Source organism: Amphiura filiformis, chromosome 1 (genome assembly GCF_039555335.1).
Source record: "Amphiura filiformis chromosome 1, Afil_fr2py, whole genome shotgun sequence".
NCBI classification, from domain to species: domain Eukaryota; kingdom Metazoa; phylum Echinodermata; class Ophiuroidea; order Amphilepidida; family Amphiuridae; genus Amphiura; species Amphiura filiformis.
The window spans coordinates 38,759,284-38,778,416 of record NC_092628.1 but is presented as its reverse complement, the minus strand read 5'-3'; the positions used below and the strand labels follow the sequence as shown (position 1 = coordinate 38,778,416).

Sequence of the window (19,133 nt, the reverse complement as noted above, 5' to 3'; positions counted from 1 at the left end):
TAATGCACAATATTCCCTACATCAATATTATACAAAGCTTGTACAACAATGTGACTCATGTAGTGTTGCCAAAACGTTTTCTGTGTCAGGTCACAGCAAGAGCTCTCAAGAAACCTACAATTTGGAGAAGAACTTTGTTGATCATCACATTAGGCATTAATCACACTTGTACAACTTCAATGATTTGAAAACTTCAATGATTTGTCAAATCAACAAAAAATGTATTTAAAAAAATGTCCACTCGCTTCCTATACTCCCACTGCGCAATTACCGAAAGTGCCGATGGGATGTTAACGTTTTATTATGGGATAGATTATGATATCAGTGAGTTGAAATTCTCACCAGCCATGAAAGAAGACAACTACTTTGTATGGAGTAGCTGAATTTCAGCTTAATGTCATCACAGAATACCCAAAATTATAATTACCCCATTTCTTAATTTACAGATAACATTTAACAATTTTCCATACTACTTAACTACTTTTAACATATCAAAGCTAATGTGATGATCTATGAATTCTAACTCCTTTAATTTCTCAAAATCTGAGAGCATTTTAGCAGCAAACTTCATGGATAAAAAAGATATTACTGTATAATTATGTTAATTTTTTGGATTTGGAGTGTCCCTGGATATAGAGCTAAATACTAGGATAATTTCTGGTTGACTTGCACAGAAGTGTAGCACAATTCATTCAATTGGGGGCACCAAGCTTGATTGAGAGAGCATCGTCCATTTTTTGGCATTTATAACAGCAAAATTTCAAAATTTCAAGACACTATGCACTAAACTTGCACTTCGGATTCAGCTGCATTACATGTATTTGCACTTTGCACATCAATTGACTTTTGTGACTCAAGTGAGTGTTTTGTGGTCTCTCTTAGTAATATTTGCAAACAATTTGGTTGTGACATATAACTTTGCATGAACAAAGTATTAATACTTTAAAAGCTATTAGTTGTAGTCAAACAAATATGGTGTCACACATGATACATTGAACTTAGTATTGTGTTTGTAGGAATTACATGTACATGTAACTTGGTATATAATTAGGTACAGGTGGGGAAAGGGTATCAATGACAATGCTTACAGTGTATCCTGTAAAATATGCCTGTATACTAAGCAGGTAAGAAAATCATTTTAACATACATGTACTTACTACTTACACCGAATTGCACTCTAAAATCCTAAATCTATTCAAAAACTGCACCAGAATATACCTTAAACAGACTGAACCTTTAAAAATAGGAGTTTAAGAAATGGAAAGATCTATAAGTTTATCAAATAAACTGAACTGAACTAAACTGAAATGTGGATTTGTTCTCATTCAATATACAATTGCTAGTCTCTGATTCCATACATTGAAACAATTTAGCCAGAAGAAGTTCTCTCTTTACAAACATGTAATAACCACGGTTGTCAAACCATAAATCACCAGCTGAGGATACAATTGGTACTGTGAACGTGGTGAAAGCACTCCTGGTATTAAAGCAATCAAATTTTAGTAATACTGAAGTTTAACAATTCTTCTAATCATGTAATAACCTCATTTGGTCTTCAGCGTTCGAAATAGGGCCAGTCAGCCGGCCATTGGCCTGTAACTTTTTGGCCTGGCTGGTAACTTTTCTGACTGGCATCTAGTTGCCATCCCCGGCTGGCCGGTAACTTCTTAAGGTCAAGCCCGGCTGGCCTGTAACTTTTTGAGGCATATTTCGAACACTGTTGGTCTTCCCACTTCCTGATTAGAAGAGCAAATTTTCAGGAAAATGCTGAAAACCGATGACTATTCAAGTAATACACCCTTGAATCTCCAGTCCTTTCTATTCACAATTTCAATGAGATTCAACATCAAATATGTTCTTAACCTTTAACCAATAATGATCCTATTGACCCAGAATAAAATAGAATAAACTGTAAATGTTGCCAAAAACCACCATGTAATGATGTATTACATCGAAAGTATATTCAAAAGTATATTTACACAACCTTGGATCTCTATTTTCTTTTCACAATCAACCTTAGATTCTTTACCGCATACAATGTATATCGTCACCCTTTTTTATGATAATTGCCCAAGTCATTTTTTTTTGTAATTTTGAGAACAAAGTACAAAATGTGGTTCAAACATGCATCAGTTACATAATCACCCTACTTTTTAATTTGTATCATTATCATTTCATTTGTTCTTGTGCAAAGAATGGTGAATAAATATGTTTTTTTGCATGCTTGAACCATATTTTGTACTTTGTTCTGAAAATTACAAAAAAATTACCAGGCAATTATGAGTAGGCTGACGATATCTTCTTTAAAACCTAAACAATCAATAACTGAGAATATCCCATTGACCTGAAACAAGTAGGTTAAGCTCAAGAATGTTGCCAAAAGTATATTTAGAATAGGCCGTAAAAAATATTGGTTTTGGTTTTCATCCCCCGAAAAAATTATTGTCAATTTTCGAGTATAACTTATAATTGTAAAACTCCAGCAATTCATCATACAATCCTTTTCAAAATTGCTGTGTTATCCTACATAATTATACAAACACAACAATTTGGCTAATTCCATTTAAGGTGCAAGTTTGGACATGGGTAAACATTACAAATGTGCCCAAAATTCAGTTTGTTTTTGAAGAAAATTAACCAACGACTAAAAATGACATAAATTTTTGATGTGTAAATTGTATTTTGTAAAGCCGGCGCTTTTCAGCCTATGCTGCCTGCCGGCTATTTGGATACCATGAATAAATAAATAAATAAATAAATCACTCCAAGAAGTTTTTGAAGATTTCTACCCCTCAGAACCTTAGTAAAATGTACCTCAAGCCCGTCCTCAACATTTTCCAGGAATGCATCAAAAGTGGATTACAACAAAATTCAAATCTTGACAATTCTCCAGATGAGGACCAATTTTAAGGGGCCATATTTATACACATTATCAATCCAATTTTATATCAACCTTAGATCTCTATTTTTCTATTCATAATTTCAGATTGTTTGCCAATTATTCTAAAAAGTTTAAAAATCTACAATACCAATGCTGAAAATATCCTATTGACCTAAAAAAAGATGTTAGTAGAACACGCCTGGTTGAGTTCACAGATGAATATAAATGTTGGCAAAACTACTAGTACCACCAGATATAAAAGTGTTGCCCTCTTTAATTTCATGTGGTCTAGGTGTGGTGTAATAATTACATGCTAATCTGAGTGAATCATCTTGACCAAGGTTTCTCTTTATTTATGTGCTTTCATCATGTTGACCTATAGAGGTTACATATTACGTAACTTAGCAAAAACCTCTGGGAATGATGACTCTTGTAACCTGAAAACTTAATGACCTACAAATGTACAGATTAATGAAAGTATTTAATCTTGATTTTTTTTCTTAAAATGCTTTTAAAGCCTTGAGGCTTAGTTGTTTAGCTTAAATACATCCATTACAAGATTGCTATTAGAGAATTTCAGTACTTTCGGGTTGAGCTTGACTACCGTACCGTAAGGTACCTAAGCCAGTGGCAAACCCAGGCCGCTCCTAGCTGGGGTGCTGGAGAAACATTGGCCCTATTTTTGTTTATGGTTTAATTAATAGGTGATAGTATTAAACCTAATTTTTTTTGCACGTCATGCTTGTGTCGGCAAGTTTCAACTTTTTTCTGGTAGTAACTCTCAAGTCCGCAATGGCTATGGTTTGATTAGTACATAGCCACAAAAGCATAGCCATATAGTTTATAATATTAAATCAGTCACTCGAGCCAGAAATACTGGTACTTAAAAATGTTTTAAATGCAAATTCAGGCCTTGATGTTTATTTATTTATATCATCATATCCCATGTATCACATCATGTTTATGCAATATGTTTGTGACCTAAACACATTTGCAGCTAGTTACTGTGGGATGACAATCAACCATGCAATCGAATCTAAATAACATTGGTCATTGCCATTGGAATTGCATTGCAATTTCGTGATTTGCATTTCTGAAATTATCGAGGTGAAAGCAACAAATTCCAAACAATGACACATTAATTCTTTGTCCCGAATTAAAATTTACTCACTCAAACCTTTCTTTCCACATCGTAATAATATTAAAGCAGAGCGGTTAGAAAACGCATAAACAGTGAGTTTTCTGTCCTCATTTCAGCTAAGTTTGGTACGAATTTTGAAGTTTCTTATAAACAGCGCGTCTCCCTGTTAAATACAGCTTGTGATATGTGAAGCCCTCGCGCGGTCTGCTTTTCGTCTGCTATCTTCAGAAGATAGCACATTAGTTCAACGTTCTAAGTTTTCATCATTTAAATGCACGAATTGCCAAATCTCACTTAATGTTCACTATTATTCTAATCATATTTAAGATTTATAAGATTTATAAGATTTTTCTTTAATCTTTGAGTTGATAAGCATATTAATTACCGGTATAATAGTTTGGCCATTTTTTTACAAACTGCAGTCTGATCTATATTCTAAATGTCAAAGTTGTAGGCCTATAAATAATTAAACCGACTTACCACTTTCACAGTTTGTTCCGGTAAATCCTTCGACACATCGACAGACGTATGAGCCACCGCTAACTGCTGTTAGACACAGACCGTTGTTTTGGCACGGATTTGAGACACAAGGGTCATCTGTCACCACTGTGCAAGAGAGTGGGGAAATAGTTCAATAGTTAGACAACTTCAAGAGATGAATGAATGAGACTGTGCCGAGGACTAGCTTATAATAGCTAAGTAAACCGATGCCAACTGGGTAGGTCTTACATTACACAGACCTATGGACTATATTACAGACCTATGGAATATACCAGGTATTTATTGTGACAACAGTTTATTGTTTTAGAAGTTGAGCTAGTTCCAGAAAATAAGTGCACACCCCTTATTATAGTCCTAGAGGAGTTGGCCTAACTTTTCAATCAATCAAATGTCTGGATTTAATTTCCAAGATTGTTTTTTCTGAAAATGACGAATTCAATACGGGAAAAAATTGGAAATGTACCGTAATTAAATGAATGAAAAATCACGGAATCGTCAAAATAAGCCTCTCAAATTGAGGATTTGTGATTTTAAACTATTTTTTCTGTTGAATTTTTTTGCCTTTGGACACTTCAGAAGTCTGAATTCCCAACAACCATGACTGGAAAAAATCTGGAAATTTGAACTACTCTATATAGGGTGTGCATCTATTTTCTGGAATAGTATAAGCTAGCTTACTTAACTATGCCCAATTTTATTCCTGATGGCCAAATATAAAGGGTAACGAAGTTTAAATTACAGATAATTTGAAATAGCATTGTCTGATCAATGTGATCATACAATTGAAATACGACACGTTAATTGGATCGGATTTGCTAACTTTTAAAAATTAATTTTCATTAAGACAAACTATAGGTTTAGATTGCAAAAATAATTATTTCTTTAAATAGTTATCTTGAATATTTTTAGAGTTAAGGGAAGTAGGGCATATTATTGTTTTCCAATTATTACAATATAGTACTTTTAAACAAAAATAACGGTCATATATATTAATAGACATGCTAGACTATTTGAATGCATGTATTACTCATAATAGGAAACAATACTGGACGGTGGACTCAAGATTTGATTACATTATGTTTTAAAGAGTTCTATACTAAATAACAATGACCTAATGAATCTATTGCTATTTGGATGTAGGCCTATACACATGAAATTTTAACATAATCTTACCAATATTTTTATTACTGGTTATTATAATGTACACTAGGACTACAGTACTACATAACATGCCATGATTTCAATAGTAAATTTGACCAACTACCCCAAACTCAAGATGTGACATAAACATACATATAAGTGGACAATATTGCACGAGCAAAATCTAACAATCGACACGTACGAAAACAAAATTGAACAGTCATTCCTCGTTGAAAAAAAAAAAGATTTTTCATTTCCGATTGCATATGTAAATTGATAGTTTCAACAAAGATGAACTTTTATATATATATATATACATTGAATTTTATTCATATCCTACAAACTTGTTTCAAGAAGACTGCTGTCTCCTCTCTCAGGGATGAGAGGAGACAGCAGTCTTCTTGAAACAAGTTTGTAGGATATGAATAAAATTTAATGAACTGATCCATCTGTATATTTATTTATTTATTTATTTATTTATCGCTCCTTTACACTTAAAGTTGAGCACTCTCTGAAGAAACTTTAGTTCATTACTTTGTATATATACATTGTATATATCCATATGCTTACAATTGCGTTTGTACGATAAAAAAATGAAAGATTTGTATAATTTGTTTTTCTTCTTATTTTTCTGCCTCTCCTTTTTTAAGAGGCCGAGGCTCTAAACAAATACATGATATCTTTTGTACCAACATTAATCACAAAACGTGTTAAAAAAATTTAACGTTTGATGCTTTTACTTTTTTCTTTGTTTTTGTTTTGCTTTTATTGTTTATTGTTTATTGGTCCAAACAAATTTTCTAAAGTCACATTTAAACAATAAACATGTTATATAAGTAAATAAAATAGCTTGAAATACTTAATGTACAGACGATATCATTACAGAACATACATAATATCTTTTGTACCAACATTAATCACAAAACGTGTAAAAATTTGTTAATGTTTGATGCTTTTACCTTTTTCTTGTTTCTTTGCTTTTGTTTTGTTTTTATTGTTTATTAGTCCAAACAAAGTCACATTTAAACAATAAACATGTATAAGTAAATAAAAAACTTAATATACAGACGATATCATTACAGAACATAACATACATAGAATGTCACAATTGGTTCCCATATATGACGCAGGACAAGAACATATATAACTGGAATGATCCTCAGCTGTGAAGCATACACCACCATTTAGACAAGGAGAACTGGCACAAGGTAAATCAGCTGTAAGCAATATAAGCAGATTTAGCAAAGCAAGCACATTAGCAAGCAATTGAACACTAAGCATAATTAAACGTGCAATTAAGGGAAGGGGTATGAACGTTTGGACGTTTGGACAGTATTTATTGTGGGACATTAGAGCACATCAGGCATATCGAATTGCATTCTGAATACGAAGAATGTCCTTTGTTTGAAATTCGCAATGTAATACACATTTTATGGCAAATCATTAAAATTGATATTTTTGATATTTAACAGTACTTGAAGTAAACTTTATAAATCTGATGATTTATACTTAAAGTGTATGTAGGTGGGATGAAAAGCCGACGATCAATTGAAAATGTTGACCTTTCGTATTGAAGATATGGATTTTTTCCCAAAACACCAAAAAAAATAGGTCTTTTTGGAAAAAATCCATATCTTCAATATAAAAGGTCAAAATTTTCAATTGATCGTCGGCTATTTTTCCTCCCAGCTACATACACTTTAAGAATATATCATTAGATTTATAAAATTTATTTCGAGGACTGTTATATATCAAAAATTTGACAAATATCAAATTTTAATAATTTGTCATAAAATTTGTATTATATCGTGAATTTCAAAAATGAAAATTATTTGATATCAGAAAGACATGCTTCGTATTCAGAATGCAATTCGATACGTCTGAGGTGCTCTCATGTCCCACAAAAAATACTGTCGAAAGGCCATAAACGCTCATTCTAGATCCCTTAAGCAAGCACATTAGCAAGCAATTTAGCAAATAATGCAAAGTAAGCAACTTTACAGGTTAATGTATTTTGTTATACAGAATGGAAAAAATGAGCAAATACCCAACGTTGGTCTAAATGTGGCAATAATTTTACAAAATCTTATACAATGTTGACAAATTTTTAACCAAAAAATTGTTAAATTTTGACAATAATGTTGACTTATGATATTAGACCTAAGGTTAAGCAATGTTAATTTGCAGTATGAACGCCAAGGATTAATTGCTTGGTAAGTGTGGATGGATATATAGGGGAGAGTTGAAACATGTATGGTTGTTGGGTGGCTTCATTTATATTTCTTCTGTTTTTGTTAGTCTTTCTAGAAGTCAGTTGATTACATAATAAGAATTTTGAGATTGAGTTTAAAAGAGGGGAGAATGGGTGCTTGCATAATAGAGGAAAAGAGTAGTTTTTATGACAACCAGGGACCAGACCCCTCCGGAGAAAAGAACAATGCACCATGCATCTATTATTTACAATATTTAAAACAACTAGTTTATGATATAATTTGGTATCATGGTATTAAACAAGATGCATGCATAAATCTGATTCATCTGATATTAGAGCCTTACGTTTTCCCTATATTGCAGTAAGCGACACAAATACCTCTTAGTTTTCTAGGAATTAATACCAGTATTCATTTTGATGTTTACATTACAATTTTAATCATGCATTTGAAAAGGAGTACCTCCACCATCGCCAACCACTTTCAAAAATGCAACTTTTACAACCAAAAACGTAACTGAATTTGAAACATTCTGTAACCATGGTAACTTAGAAATGCGAGATATCATGCGTGAGATGGTTTTACCTTCTCTTACCAGGCGTTTGGCAATTAGCCCCTGTAAAACCAGCATTGCAAAGGCATACATAACCTGGGCCATTTGCAAGCAAGTAGCATATGCCATTTTGGCAAGGCTGGCTTGCACACGCGTCTTTTACTGAAACAAAATGCATAGCCAAGTAATGGATTTATGTTAGTAAAGAGAAATGAATTTTCTTACGATACCTTTATGTTAGTGTTAGTATGGAAAAATGTTCCCCGTGTTATGCAACTTACATGAATATCAATTGTGTGTAAATATGTCCCATACCTTATGATATGATAATTACTTTTGTCGATTTATTAACGGCTAGCATAATACCAACTAGTAGCGTAGCTAGCGGGGGTGGGGAAGAGTCCCCTTACAAGAAATTAAAGAAACCCCCCCATCCGACAAAAAAAAAATCGGACCGGCAAAAGAAAAGAAAAGTGGCAATGAAGCTTGGAAATCTTTTATGTAGTCCAAGAAAATTGGTATGTGTATATCCCACCAATGATACCGGGTCAAAATCATGTAACCGGAAATTCTTCGTCTTTGCCCCTGAAATTTTTACCACCCCTCCCCCTCCCGACTAAGAAAACTGGCTACGCCCCAGAATTACCAACATTATTAACAAACAGCTAACATTATTCCAAAATTGTTAACTATCTTGCGGGGAAGATTAGCAACAACATCAATTAACTTACGTTGTTCACAATTCAAGCCACTGAAACTAGAAGGACATTGACAGGCATATCCATATCCACTGGAATCTCCAGGACTGCAAACACCGCCATTCAAACACGGTGCACTACTGCATGCCATATACACTAGGGAAAATGTATGATAGAAAGAAAAATATTAACAAATGTACATAAATAATAACATCAATATGGTAGAAATTGTCCAAATTGCAGGCAAATGTAAATAACCTGCATTTTCCACCTCTTAATTTATATTTCCCTTCCCTTCTTTTTTGGTTTTGGTTGTGGCGGTCTTAGAGGTGCCTTGCACCTGTTCGCTCCAGCCATTCACTGGACTTTAAAAAAAAAATATTGTTCCTTTCATAATATTGTGTAATTTTTGATGTAACTTATATGCAATATTATATTTTTTTTGTAATTCTGTGCCAGTGATAAAGTGTAGTAAATAAAATAAAATAAAGAAAGAAAGAAAGAAATAATATTAACAAATGAATACAAATAATAACAATGATAACAAAATCTAATTTTTATCATCAGGATCGTCGTTGTCATCGTCATCGTCATCGTTGTTGTAATCGTCATCATCGTTATCATCATCATCATCATCATCATCATCATCATCATCATCATCATCATCATCGTCATCATCACCAAGTAATTTAAATAACACGATGACAACGACACTGCGACTATGAGAGCAACAGTGGTTCAAGTAATTACAAGGAATTTGTTTGAGTAAGCACGTCAAAAGTTTTATATTTATTTAAATGTAATTCATGTGGAAATACACACTCTTAATTAAAAAATTGTAACTAAAATGCCCGAACATGTGTAAAAGCAAATGAACAATCTTGTATGGGAACTACTGTGTCTCCTGGATAAACCAAAACTGAAACCCAGAGGCGTGAAATGATATAAATCCTTTGACTTTCACCACAAGCTATTCATGCGGAACGTGTAAGATTTTAATCTTGATTATGATTTCCTCACAGAGGTTGGGAGACTTATGTAAGTTCATATGAAAACAAACTGTTTGCAAGCTTGTAAGTATAATTGCATTTAAGTCTCCATTTCTTCGATTGTTGTGAATTCGTTATTGAGTACAAAACAAACAAGAATGGACGTGACAAATGTCCAAGCTTGCCTCTGGTCAGTTTCTGTGGTATTATGTCCTCTCCGTCAATCCATTGTGAACATCATGACTTCGATATAACTTTACAGTTTTGGGTAGCCAATAGTATACTGTTTTTTAGAGTTTATTTGTTAAGAGTTAAGTTAGGGTTAGGATTGACCATTTAAGGCTAGGATTCATCATTTAGGCCATATGATTTTAGGGTTAGGATAGTGATGGAGTAAGTATAGGACGGGAAGGGTTTACCTTTAGGCCTATAGCGTCATACGACTTCGCTGATTGTTGATGAGCTTGTATACAACAAACCAACAGATAGGTATTTACATTTATAACATTAGCGATTCGAGGGGCAAATAAACGACGCAGAAACAAACAAACAAACACTTATAACTTACCGGTACCAGAATATTGCGCCGATGCCGACCTTATTCTAGTCCAAAATGTTCTTCTTTCCTGTACAAATGTTGCTCTGAAAATAAAAGGAACATTGATTAAGCGTTTTGCAAAAACAAGAGGTTATAGACAATAACCCAACAATTAACTTTATTGCGCATTCTTTATTGTATAATATCTAGGCAATGTACCGTATTTTCTTGCGTATAAACCGCATCAGGTCTTAGAGGCTATTATGTGATTAGAATGTGTAAACTAGGGCGGATCATTACAAAATACTTAATTCAATTCCAGTTCAATATTGCAAATGTATTACCACATGGTTACCACGGCTATTGAATTAATATTCTCTATTTTAACATATGTGGTGTAAGTTTACAAGAGAACAAAATAATGGACGAGTTAAGACTAAATCATGAAAACAGACCCAAGGCGCAATCTGTAAAGTGTCATCTGCGAATATAGTATAGTGGTAGGGTATTCTAAAGTTTAGCCGAAAAGAACACTTTCAAAAGTTCATTACGACACCATCATAATTATATTCAATGTCATTATTAAAGATGTGTACACATATTATACAAGTACATCGTATTCCATTTCTAATTTATAAGGGCTGGGGTATGAACGTTTGGACAGTATTTATTTTGGGACATTAGAGCACATCAGACATATCGAATTGCATTCTGAATACGAAGAATGTCATTCTGATATCAAATAATTTTGATTTTTGAAATTCGCAATTTAATACACATTTTATGGCAAATCATTAAAATTGATATTTTTGATATTTAACAGTACTTGAAGCAAACTTTGTAAATCTGATGATTTATACTTGAAGTGTATGTAAGTGGGATGAAAAGCCGACGATCAATTGAAAATTTTGACCTTTTGTATTGAAGATATGGATTTTTTTCCCAAAACAAAAAAAAATTAGGTCTTTTTGGGAAAAAAATCCATATCTTTAATACGAAAGGTCAATATTTTCAATTGACCGTCGGCTTTTCCTTCCTGCTACATACACTTTAAGAATATATCATTAGATTTATATAATTTACTTCGAGGACTGTTATATATCAAAATTTGAAAAATATCAAATTTTTATAATTTGTCATAAAATTTGTATTATATTGTGATTTTCAAAAATGAAAATTATTTGATATCAGAAAGACATGCTTCGTATTCAGAATGCAATTCGATAGGTCTGAGGTGCTCTCATGTCCCACAAAAAAATACTGTCGAAACGCAATAAACGCTCATTTTAGATCCCTTAATAACAAGAGCACATTTACAATTTTACGCATATACATTTGTATATTTTGAAAGCTCATATTATTAAGCGCCATAGACTATGCTGTTGTTTGGCTGTGACAAATGACTTGTTAATTTTAGTGCCTGGGCATGATGAGAAAAAACATAGGACGTGAACCCTGAATCCATTGTCTATACCCAGTGAAGTCAGCTTCAGCTCAGAATAGATGTACAAATTAACAATAAATGTGAATCTGACCGTGATGCGAGCCAACAATCGGAGGCTTCATTGACCTATTGCAGTCATACAGGATTGTATAGGTGAGAAACCAACATTGACCTTCTTTTCTTCACGAGATTTGTCTTAAAATTCAATTGTCATAGAATCGAAACCATATTTCACAACCAAATTTACATCATATCGTGATATGTCACGCTAGTTGTGAATTGTACGAGTCTTGACCAAAGCCAAACCTATTTTGATTCCAATAAGAGATTCAATGTCCCTGTATGAATCATTTAGGACAACATAACCTTTTCATTCATCATGTTCAATATTGTAAACATGGTAAAAGAGAGCAGTATCTCATCACCCCCACCCCCATCCACAGATTCCACACAAACGTATAATACATACATACATGTGACCAATAGAAATATTCGCTATACATAATAAGTTCAATGTTTCGGCTATTTTGACATAGGCCTACATAAATTTGGAAGGTCCACTTTACATTATAATATATTTTTAAATGATACCTGGACTAGGCCTAGCTACTGACCCTACTTTGCGCTGTTAAAATGGTGGCATCATATGATCAGTCTCACGTTCATTTTCTTCTCCTAATTAGCACGATAAATATAAATATGTCATTGTTTATTTTCACTTCTACAAATCAAACCGAAGCTCTTTTGTAATCTCTTTTAGTCCCGGTTTGTTTAAGGCCTTTGATATCAACGACAGTGACCAACTACCTCGTATTTGATCAATACCACCTGTATTAAAAATCCATCATACAAGACAAATGATAAATTGACAAATCTTTACCTAATTATTGGTAGCCTTTCACCTGGCATATTATTAACCATATTATACCTAATGAATATTTTACTTTCACAGGTCAAGGAATAATGCCAATACAGCAGGAATTGAAACAGAAATACACTGCTCGTTCAGGTGTAATCCCGGAGTGAATATCTGTACCACTGTGATCTGTACCTGTTCAACCATAACGTGTTTGGTCCCATACCTAACACAACGGTTTGTTGTCAAATTCGCTATTTTACGTAAAAACGTCAAAGATCACTTAAATTCGTATTTTTTATATTTAATATTTTGATATGTTCATTAATACAGCCTACGGGAAACTTTAGACTAAGCGAAATGGAACAGACGAGACAGTCAAAAACTTGCAAAATAAGCAATTTGTAAATATTGCCACCACCGTAACTCATAATCGACAATACAGTATAGTAGCCTATAGCCTATATAGTAAGATGGAGTTTCATTCTTTTCTGTCAAAATACGAGGGTAAATAAAGGCTGTAATAATTCACACCTGTATGCTGGCGTAATGTTTTTATTTCACTTGTCTGTGATTTTAACTTGCATCACTTGTTTAACAATAAAAAATTGACATTCTTGTCGAATGAAGATTGTATTTTTGGATTGCCCTAAAAGCATTTCTATTCAGCTATTCAATAGTAATAAAAGTAGAAGCTTTTTCGTTTTGCAAGCCATTCATATCTATACATTGAAGTTGCAGACACCAATGGCTCTTCGTATAGTATGATCATGAATGACTTTACCGAGAACCCATCACATGGTATAACCAACTCATGATATCCACGTAGGAAGTCATGGGGCAACCTATGCCTGGACTTACTCCGTTCATTTTTTTTTCAGAAACACTTACCTACGTTCTAACAGACTAACAGCCCATTTGAACGGCTCTTTTCAGAGCCACCGTATTTTCAGCAGGAAATGGGCACCTATAATTTAAACATCTCTTTTCAGAGCCATCATTTCTTCATTATATAAGCAGGTACATGGATATAACTGTCTGAATCGTGATGGACATACATGTAGATGTGAAATATGTATGCGGGGTCTGAGGGCAAGGAACTCTGTAATGCAATAATTGAAATGACATGATATTTGATTTATCATGGGGATTTAACCCATTTTCTGATGTACACAAAAAAGCTATTGTCAATACATCTGAACGGTTTGTCCAACCTTCGTTTGAAGGTCAATTGTGCCTCATGGTTTCATCTGCAACTTTAGACCCGGGCTTTTAGACTTATAATTATATTAAGAGGGTCCTTTCATTCAAATGCTAATAATGTCTAACTTCTCAAAATAATTTATGAAACCTGCCTAAAAGTGTCGGGCTTCCTTATGATGATCAGTGAAGACCAAATTTTAGGTGTCATAAGAATATTCGAAGGTTAAGAAAGCACTACTGTCTGTTCAGTTACCTTAGATTCTTGTATTTTTAAGATATTTGAAAAATAACAAATTGTGGTCAAAGTGATCAAAGAAAAGTGTTAGCACAGCCTTAGACCCAACGTGATTTATACTTTTCAAATTCCAAAGTTCAATTTAAAACCCCATTTCTTTTCAATTGTCAAATTATATCGTCAAATATATAATACTTACATGAATTGAACATCGTCTCGTAATGATAACGGAGCTTTCCAGGAAACCGTCCTAGGTAATGTTTTATCTAAACTATTTTGATGCGTTAGACTATTAGGTTGTCCCCCACAATTAGTAAGTCTAAATATTGCTTCATTGTTTATTTCCCATGTTCCAATGGGTGTGTCTGTCCCAACTACTCGAGCTTGTAATAAGACACCACGAAATGGTTGAGAACCCGTCAGTGTAACTGAAAAGAAATTAAAAGAAAAAGAAAATAGAAGTTAGATTCATGAACTAAGAAAAAATAAATAAACATAAACAAGTTAATTTGTATAGACACTTAAACAATTTCCACACCCCACCCCTCAACATCCACCCCTACCCACCAGTGTTTACTCAGAGGCTGTATGTCTCAATTTTGGCCCAGTGAAAATAATATTTGGCCCACACAAATTTGCAATGCTGTATTACAATTAGTCAATTTGAGGAATTACTGAGCCAAAATTGGGCCAATTTGGGGAGAAAATGCTTCATTCGGCGCACCCAATTTCCAGAGAGAGTAAACACTGCTACCCACCCGTCCGGGCATCGAGCCACACACCACACATCTGTAGATTTGTAACACAAACAGATTTCAACGATCTTAATAAATGGTATCGCAGGATCAGGAAAGACAACGTTATGAACATGAACAACACAAGTGTTTTTATTATAATTAAAATAAGAAAACCTGTAGGGAACACATGGCCGCGAACGAGAACCATTGCACATCACACATCCCACCCCACTACAGTGGCAGTGCACAGGGGCATGGGGAATGGCCCCATCAGAACTCTTGCCTTCATGCCTCCCCAATTAAAGACCTAAAAGTACAAATAATTTCCACTTTTGCGGCATTTTTTGTGCAAAATTGGTTGATTTTTATTTGTGCCCCTCCTTCGACAAACATTCTTGGTGCCGTCATTGCCCACCACACACGCACCCCACACCCACCGCCAACACCCAACACTCGCCCGCACAAGCACCCCCCACACACACCCCAACACCCCCCACATACTGTATACAGCAACAATAAACATTCTACATGTACATTTACGTTCATAAAAATATGAGACCACTATAATCCATATCAGTTATAGCGCTCAATTGTAAAATTAATAGATCTGATTTGTTTGAACTATGTGTTTAATTATTTTGTCTTGTTTATTGTCATATTATTATTTAGTTTTTCCATTTCTGTATTTTATATCCTGTGCATGTAGTAAACGCAGAATATTGAAAACGCATGTGATCGTTCATTGTGTTATTATCACATTACAAATTAACCTCCATTGATATTGAGAATGGACATCAATAACTGTAATTTGAAATATTCAATACATATATGTCCCATCTGATTCAGTCATATTTAGGTCGATAATGCAATATTATGATACAAAGCTGTTATTTTCACAGATTTCAATGCACTCCACCCTAAATAGCAATAATTGGTTGGTTACATCAATCGCTATTTTTACAAACATTTTTAATTGGTAAATTTGGTAATGTAAAATGTTTAATTTATAAACGAAGTAAAACAAAAACACATGAGCAAAATAAATTAATTAAAAACACGCTAATCTTATGGTGTCGATACATAGAAAATTTTGATGCTCTCTTTTTTAAAATTCGAACGATTTTCATTTCAAGAAATTCGCTAGGCTATTTAATAACAATTAGATAGACTTAAGGGTAGACGAGGTATTGTTGGTCGAAGCAACCTAAAAATCGATTTTTATTATCTAGATCAATATATTATTGAAAATAAACACCTTGATGTTTTGCAAAAGTTCATTCTACAAATCGTATACTTTGCAAACTTGCTTAATTTATTGTTGTTAACTAGTTATGTACGTTTTACAAAAGTGTTGTTGTTTCAGCCCTCTTTACATCGTAACTCAAGAACCGCAGCACCTATAAAAGTATATCTGTGATATTTTAATTCTTCTACACGCTCGCTATGAATTGAGCAATGCAGTTTTGCCAAAGCTCACTACCATTCGTAAGATGCTGTGAACTACCAAATCACAACAGTTTAAAATAATTAATAACCTTAAGGGATCTAAAATGAGCGTTTATTGCTTTTCGACAGTATTTTTTGTGGGACATGAGAGCACCTCAGACCAATCGAATTGCATTCTGAATACGAAGCATGTCTTTCTGATATCAAATAATTTTCATTTTTTGAAAATCATAATATAATACAAATTTTATGACAAATTATAAAAATTTGATATTTTTCAAATTTTTGATATTTAACAGTCCTCGAAGTAGATTATATAAATCTAATGATATATTCTTAAAGTGTATGTAGCAGGGAGGAAAAGCCGACGGTCAATTGAAAATTTTTACCTTTCATATTGAAAATATGGATTTTTTTCCCAAAAAGACCTAATGTTTTTTGGTGTTTTGGGAAAAAATCCATATCTTCAATACGAAAGGTCAAAATTTTCAATTGATCGTCGGCTTTTCATCCCACCTACATACACTTTTAGTATAAATCATCAGATTTATAAAGTTTACTTCAAGTACTGTTAAATATCAAAAATATCAATTTTTAATGATTTGCCATAAAATGTGTATTAAATTGCGAATTTCAACAAATCAAAATTATTTGATATCAGAATGACATTCTTCGTATTCAGAATGCAATTCGATATGTCTGATGTGCTCTAATGTCCCAAAATAAAAACTGTCCAAACGTTCATACCCCAGCCCTTAAGCATAGTTAAGTATCCAAAACGTGCAAAAGATGATCCGACGATACCCAAGTAGGCTATGTAGTCACGCATGGTACTTGGTTTATGGCAAACCAAAGGACATCTACACTGAAAATGATGTTTAAAAGTTTAAACACCCAATATTTAAACAGGTGTTTTAAAAATAATATTTTAAACAGCCTGATCATTTATTTTTAAATATAACTGTTGTTTAGTTTACGCGTAAACAGGGTTGTTTAAACTTTTAAACAGCATTTTAATACTGCCCTTCGTATAGCAGCATTAAAAATTGCTTTTACTGTGCCAGTTGAGCAGTAAAAAAGCTGACACCCACGTGCTTAAAAACATGATGTATGGACGTTTTGAACTCAAAATAAAGGCTAAGATGTCTAGACGTATTGTAAAAGGGGCCAGGGGAGGAGAAGTTAAAACCAGTGACAAACGATTCTAACAGTTGATATTTTAATACTGTTAATACTTAATTGAAATAACTTGCATTTCCGAGGGAAATCGAGTTGTGAATAAAAAAGTGCAATTGACATGATTGACGATCATTTTTGTGTGTGTCCAAAACTGAAACGGGCATTAATATTTCGACTATCTGGGAAATTGTAGGCTCTTCATTACCCCTGCCCCCCTTGTCCCCCTTGTCCCCCCCGTAGCGCTGCCACTGGTTACTACACTGGAATTTCAGTACTCGCGATTTATGGGGGACACGAGCCGCGAGTCACAAACCGCGATGCCCCACGAATAGCGAGCGGAGCGAGCATTACCCATTTCCAAGAGTGTGTGGTTCCTAGTAGTTTATCCATGCGCGTATTTGGGGGGGCTTTGGGGCGCCAGCCCCGGGGTCAAAGTAGGGCGGCAAAAACGAAGGGCGGCGGAAGAAGAAGGGCGGCAAAAAGAATGGCGGCAAAAAGAAGAAGGGCGGCAAAAAGAATTAGTAAAGAAAAAGGGCGAAAAATTTGAATTACTGTGAAAAATGGTACTAAACATTGCTTTTAGGGCGCTAGCGCCTCAAAATCCTTTTTTTTTTTTGCTCTTCACTTTTTCAAACGACCGTAAAAAAATTGGGGCAACCTTTTCGGGCTGTTGAGGAAGGGGCGGCAAAATTGGATTTTCTTCAGCCCCCGGGGAAGGGCGGCCACGGTACGCCACTGTTATCTCCCTATATGGATAATATAGGTATACGATCTGTAGTAGGGATTCTCAAGACAAGTGGTACGTTATTTATGATAAGGAAAGAGGTACCGCTAAAATGTACCTCATTTCTTAACATACATACTGAACCACTTGTCTTGAATCACTGAAATTTCAGGAAGTACGGTAATTGGATTCCTTGCCCCTATAATAAATTAATATACGTAATTTTGATACCAGTGACTGAGTGTGATTGAGAAAAAAAAATTAGTCAAGAAATTTATCAGGGGGTGTAGTACCACCTTTAGTCACATAATTATTGGAAGTGAAGTACAAATTAATAACCAGGCTCATGAAATCCTCCATGAATATGCATGACGCGCGGATCTTTTCCTCTACTTCGAAATCTCCTTGTAATCGGCATGCCCTTTTAAAGAATTTTTATACGCGAATAAAAATTCATAATTATAAAACACAAATAAAATATACTTTTATACGTACTTTTTTTCATCGTTTTAGGATGTCATCTGCACTTATCATGCTTTTAATATTCATTAAGTTGGGATGAATTGAATTACTAATGGTTAAATACCAGGGTTAATTTCTATGCCTATTGGAAAGTTTCTTTATCACTTTAAAAAGTACAAGTCAGAATGAAAGTCCT

At 33.9% G+C, this 19,133-nt stretch overlaps 1 protein-coding gene across 1 annotated transcript in view; it reads right to left on the bottom strand.

The window, feature by feature from the left end:
• LOC140158969 (uncharacterized) overlaps positions 1–19,133 on the bottom strand; it is an 80,563-nt gene that overhangs the window by 37,268 nt on the left and 24,162 nt on the right. The window contains exons 5-8 of the mRNA XM_072182273.1: positions 14,589–14,817; positions 10,682–10,755; positions 9,158–9,280; positions 4,503–4,628 (exon numbers count right to left, since the gene is read on the bottom strand). Of these exons, the coding sequence (XP_072038374.1) occupies positions 4,503–4,628; positions 9,158–9,280; positions 10,682–10,755; positions 14,589–14,817 (552 nt within the window). The remainder of the gene's footprint in view (positions 1–4,502; positions 4,629–9,157; positions 9,281–10,681; positions 10,756–14,588; positions 14,818–19,133) is intronic.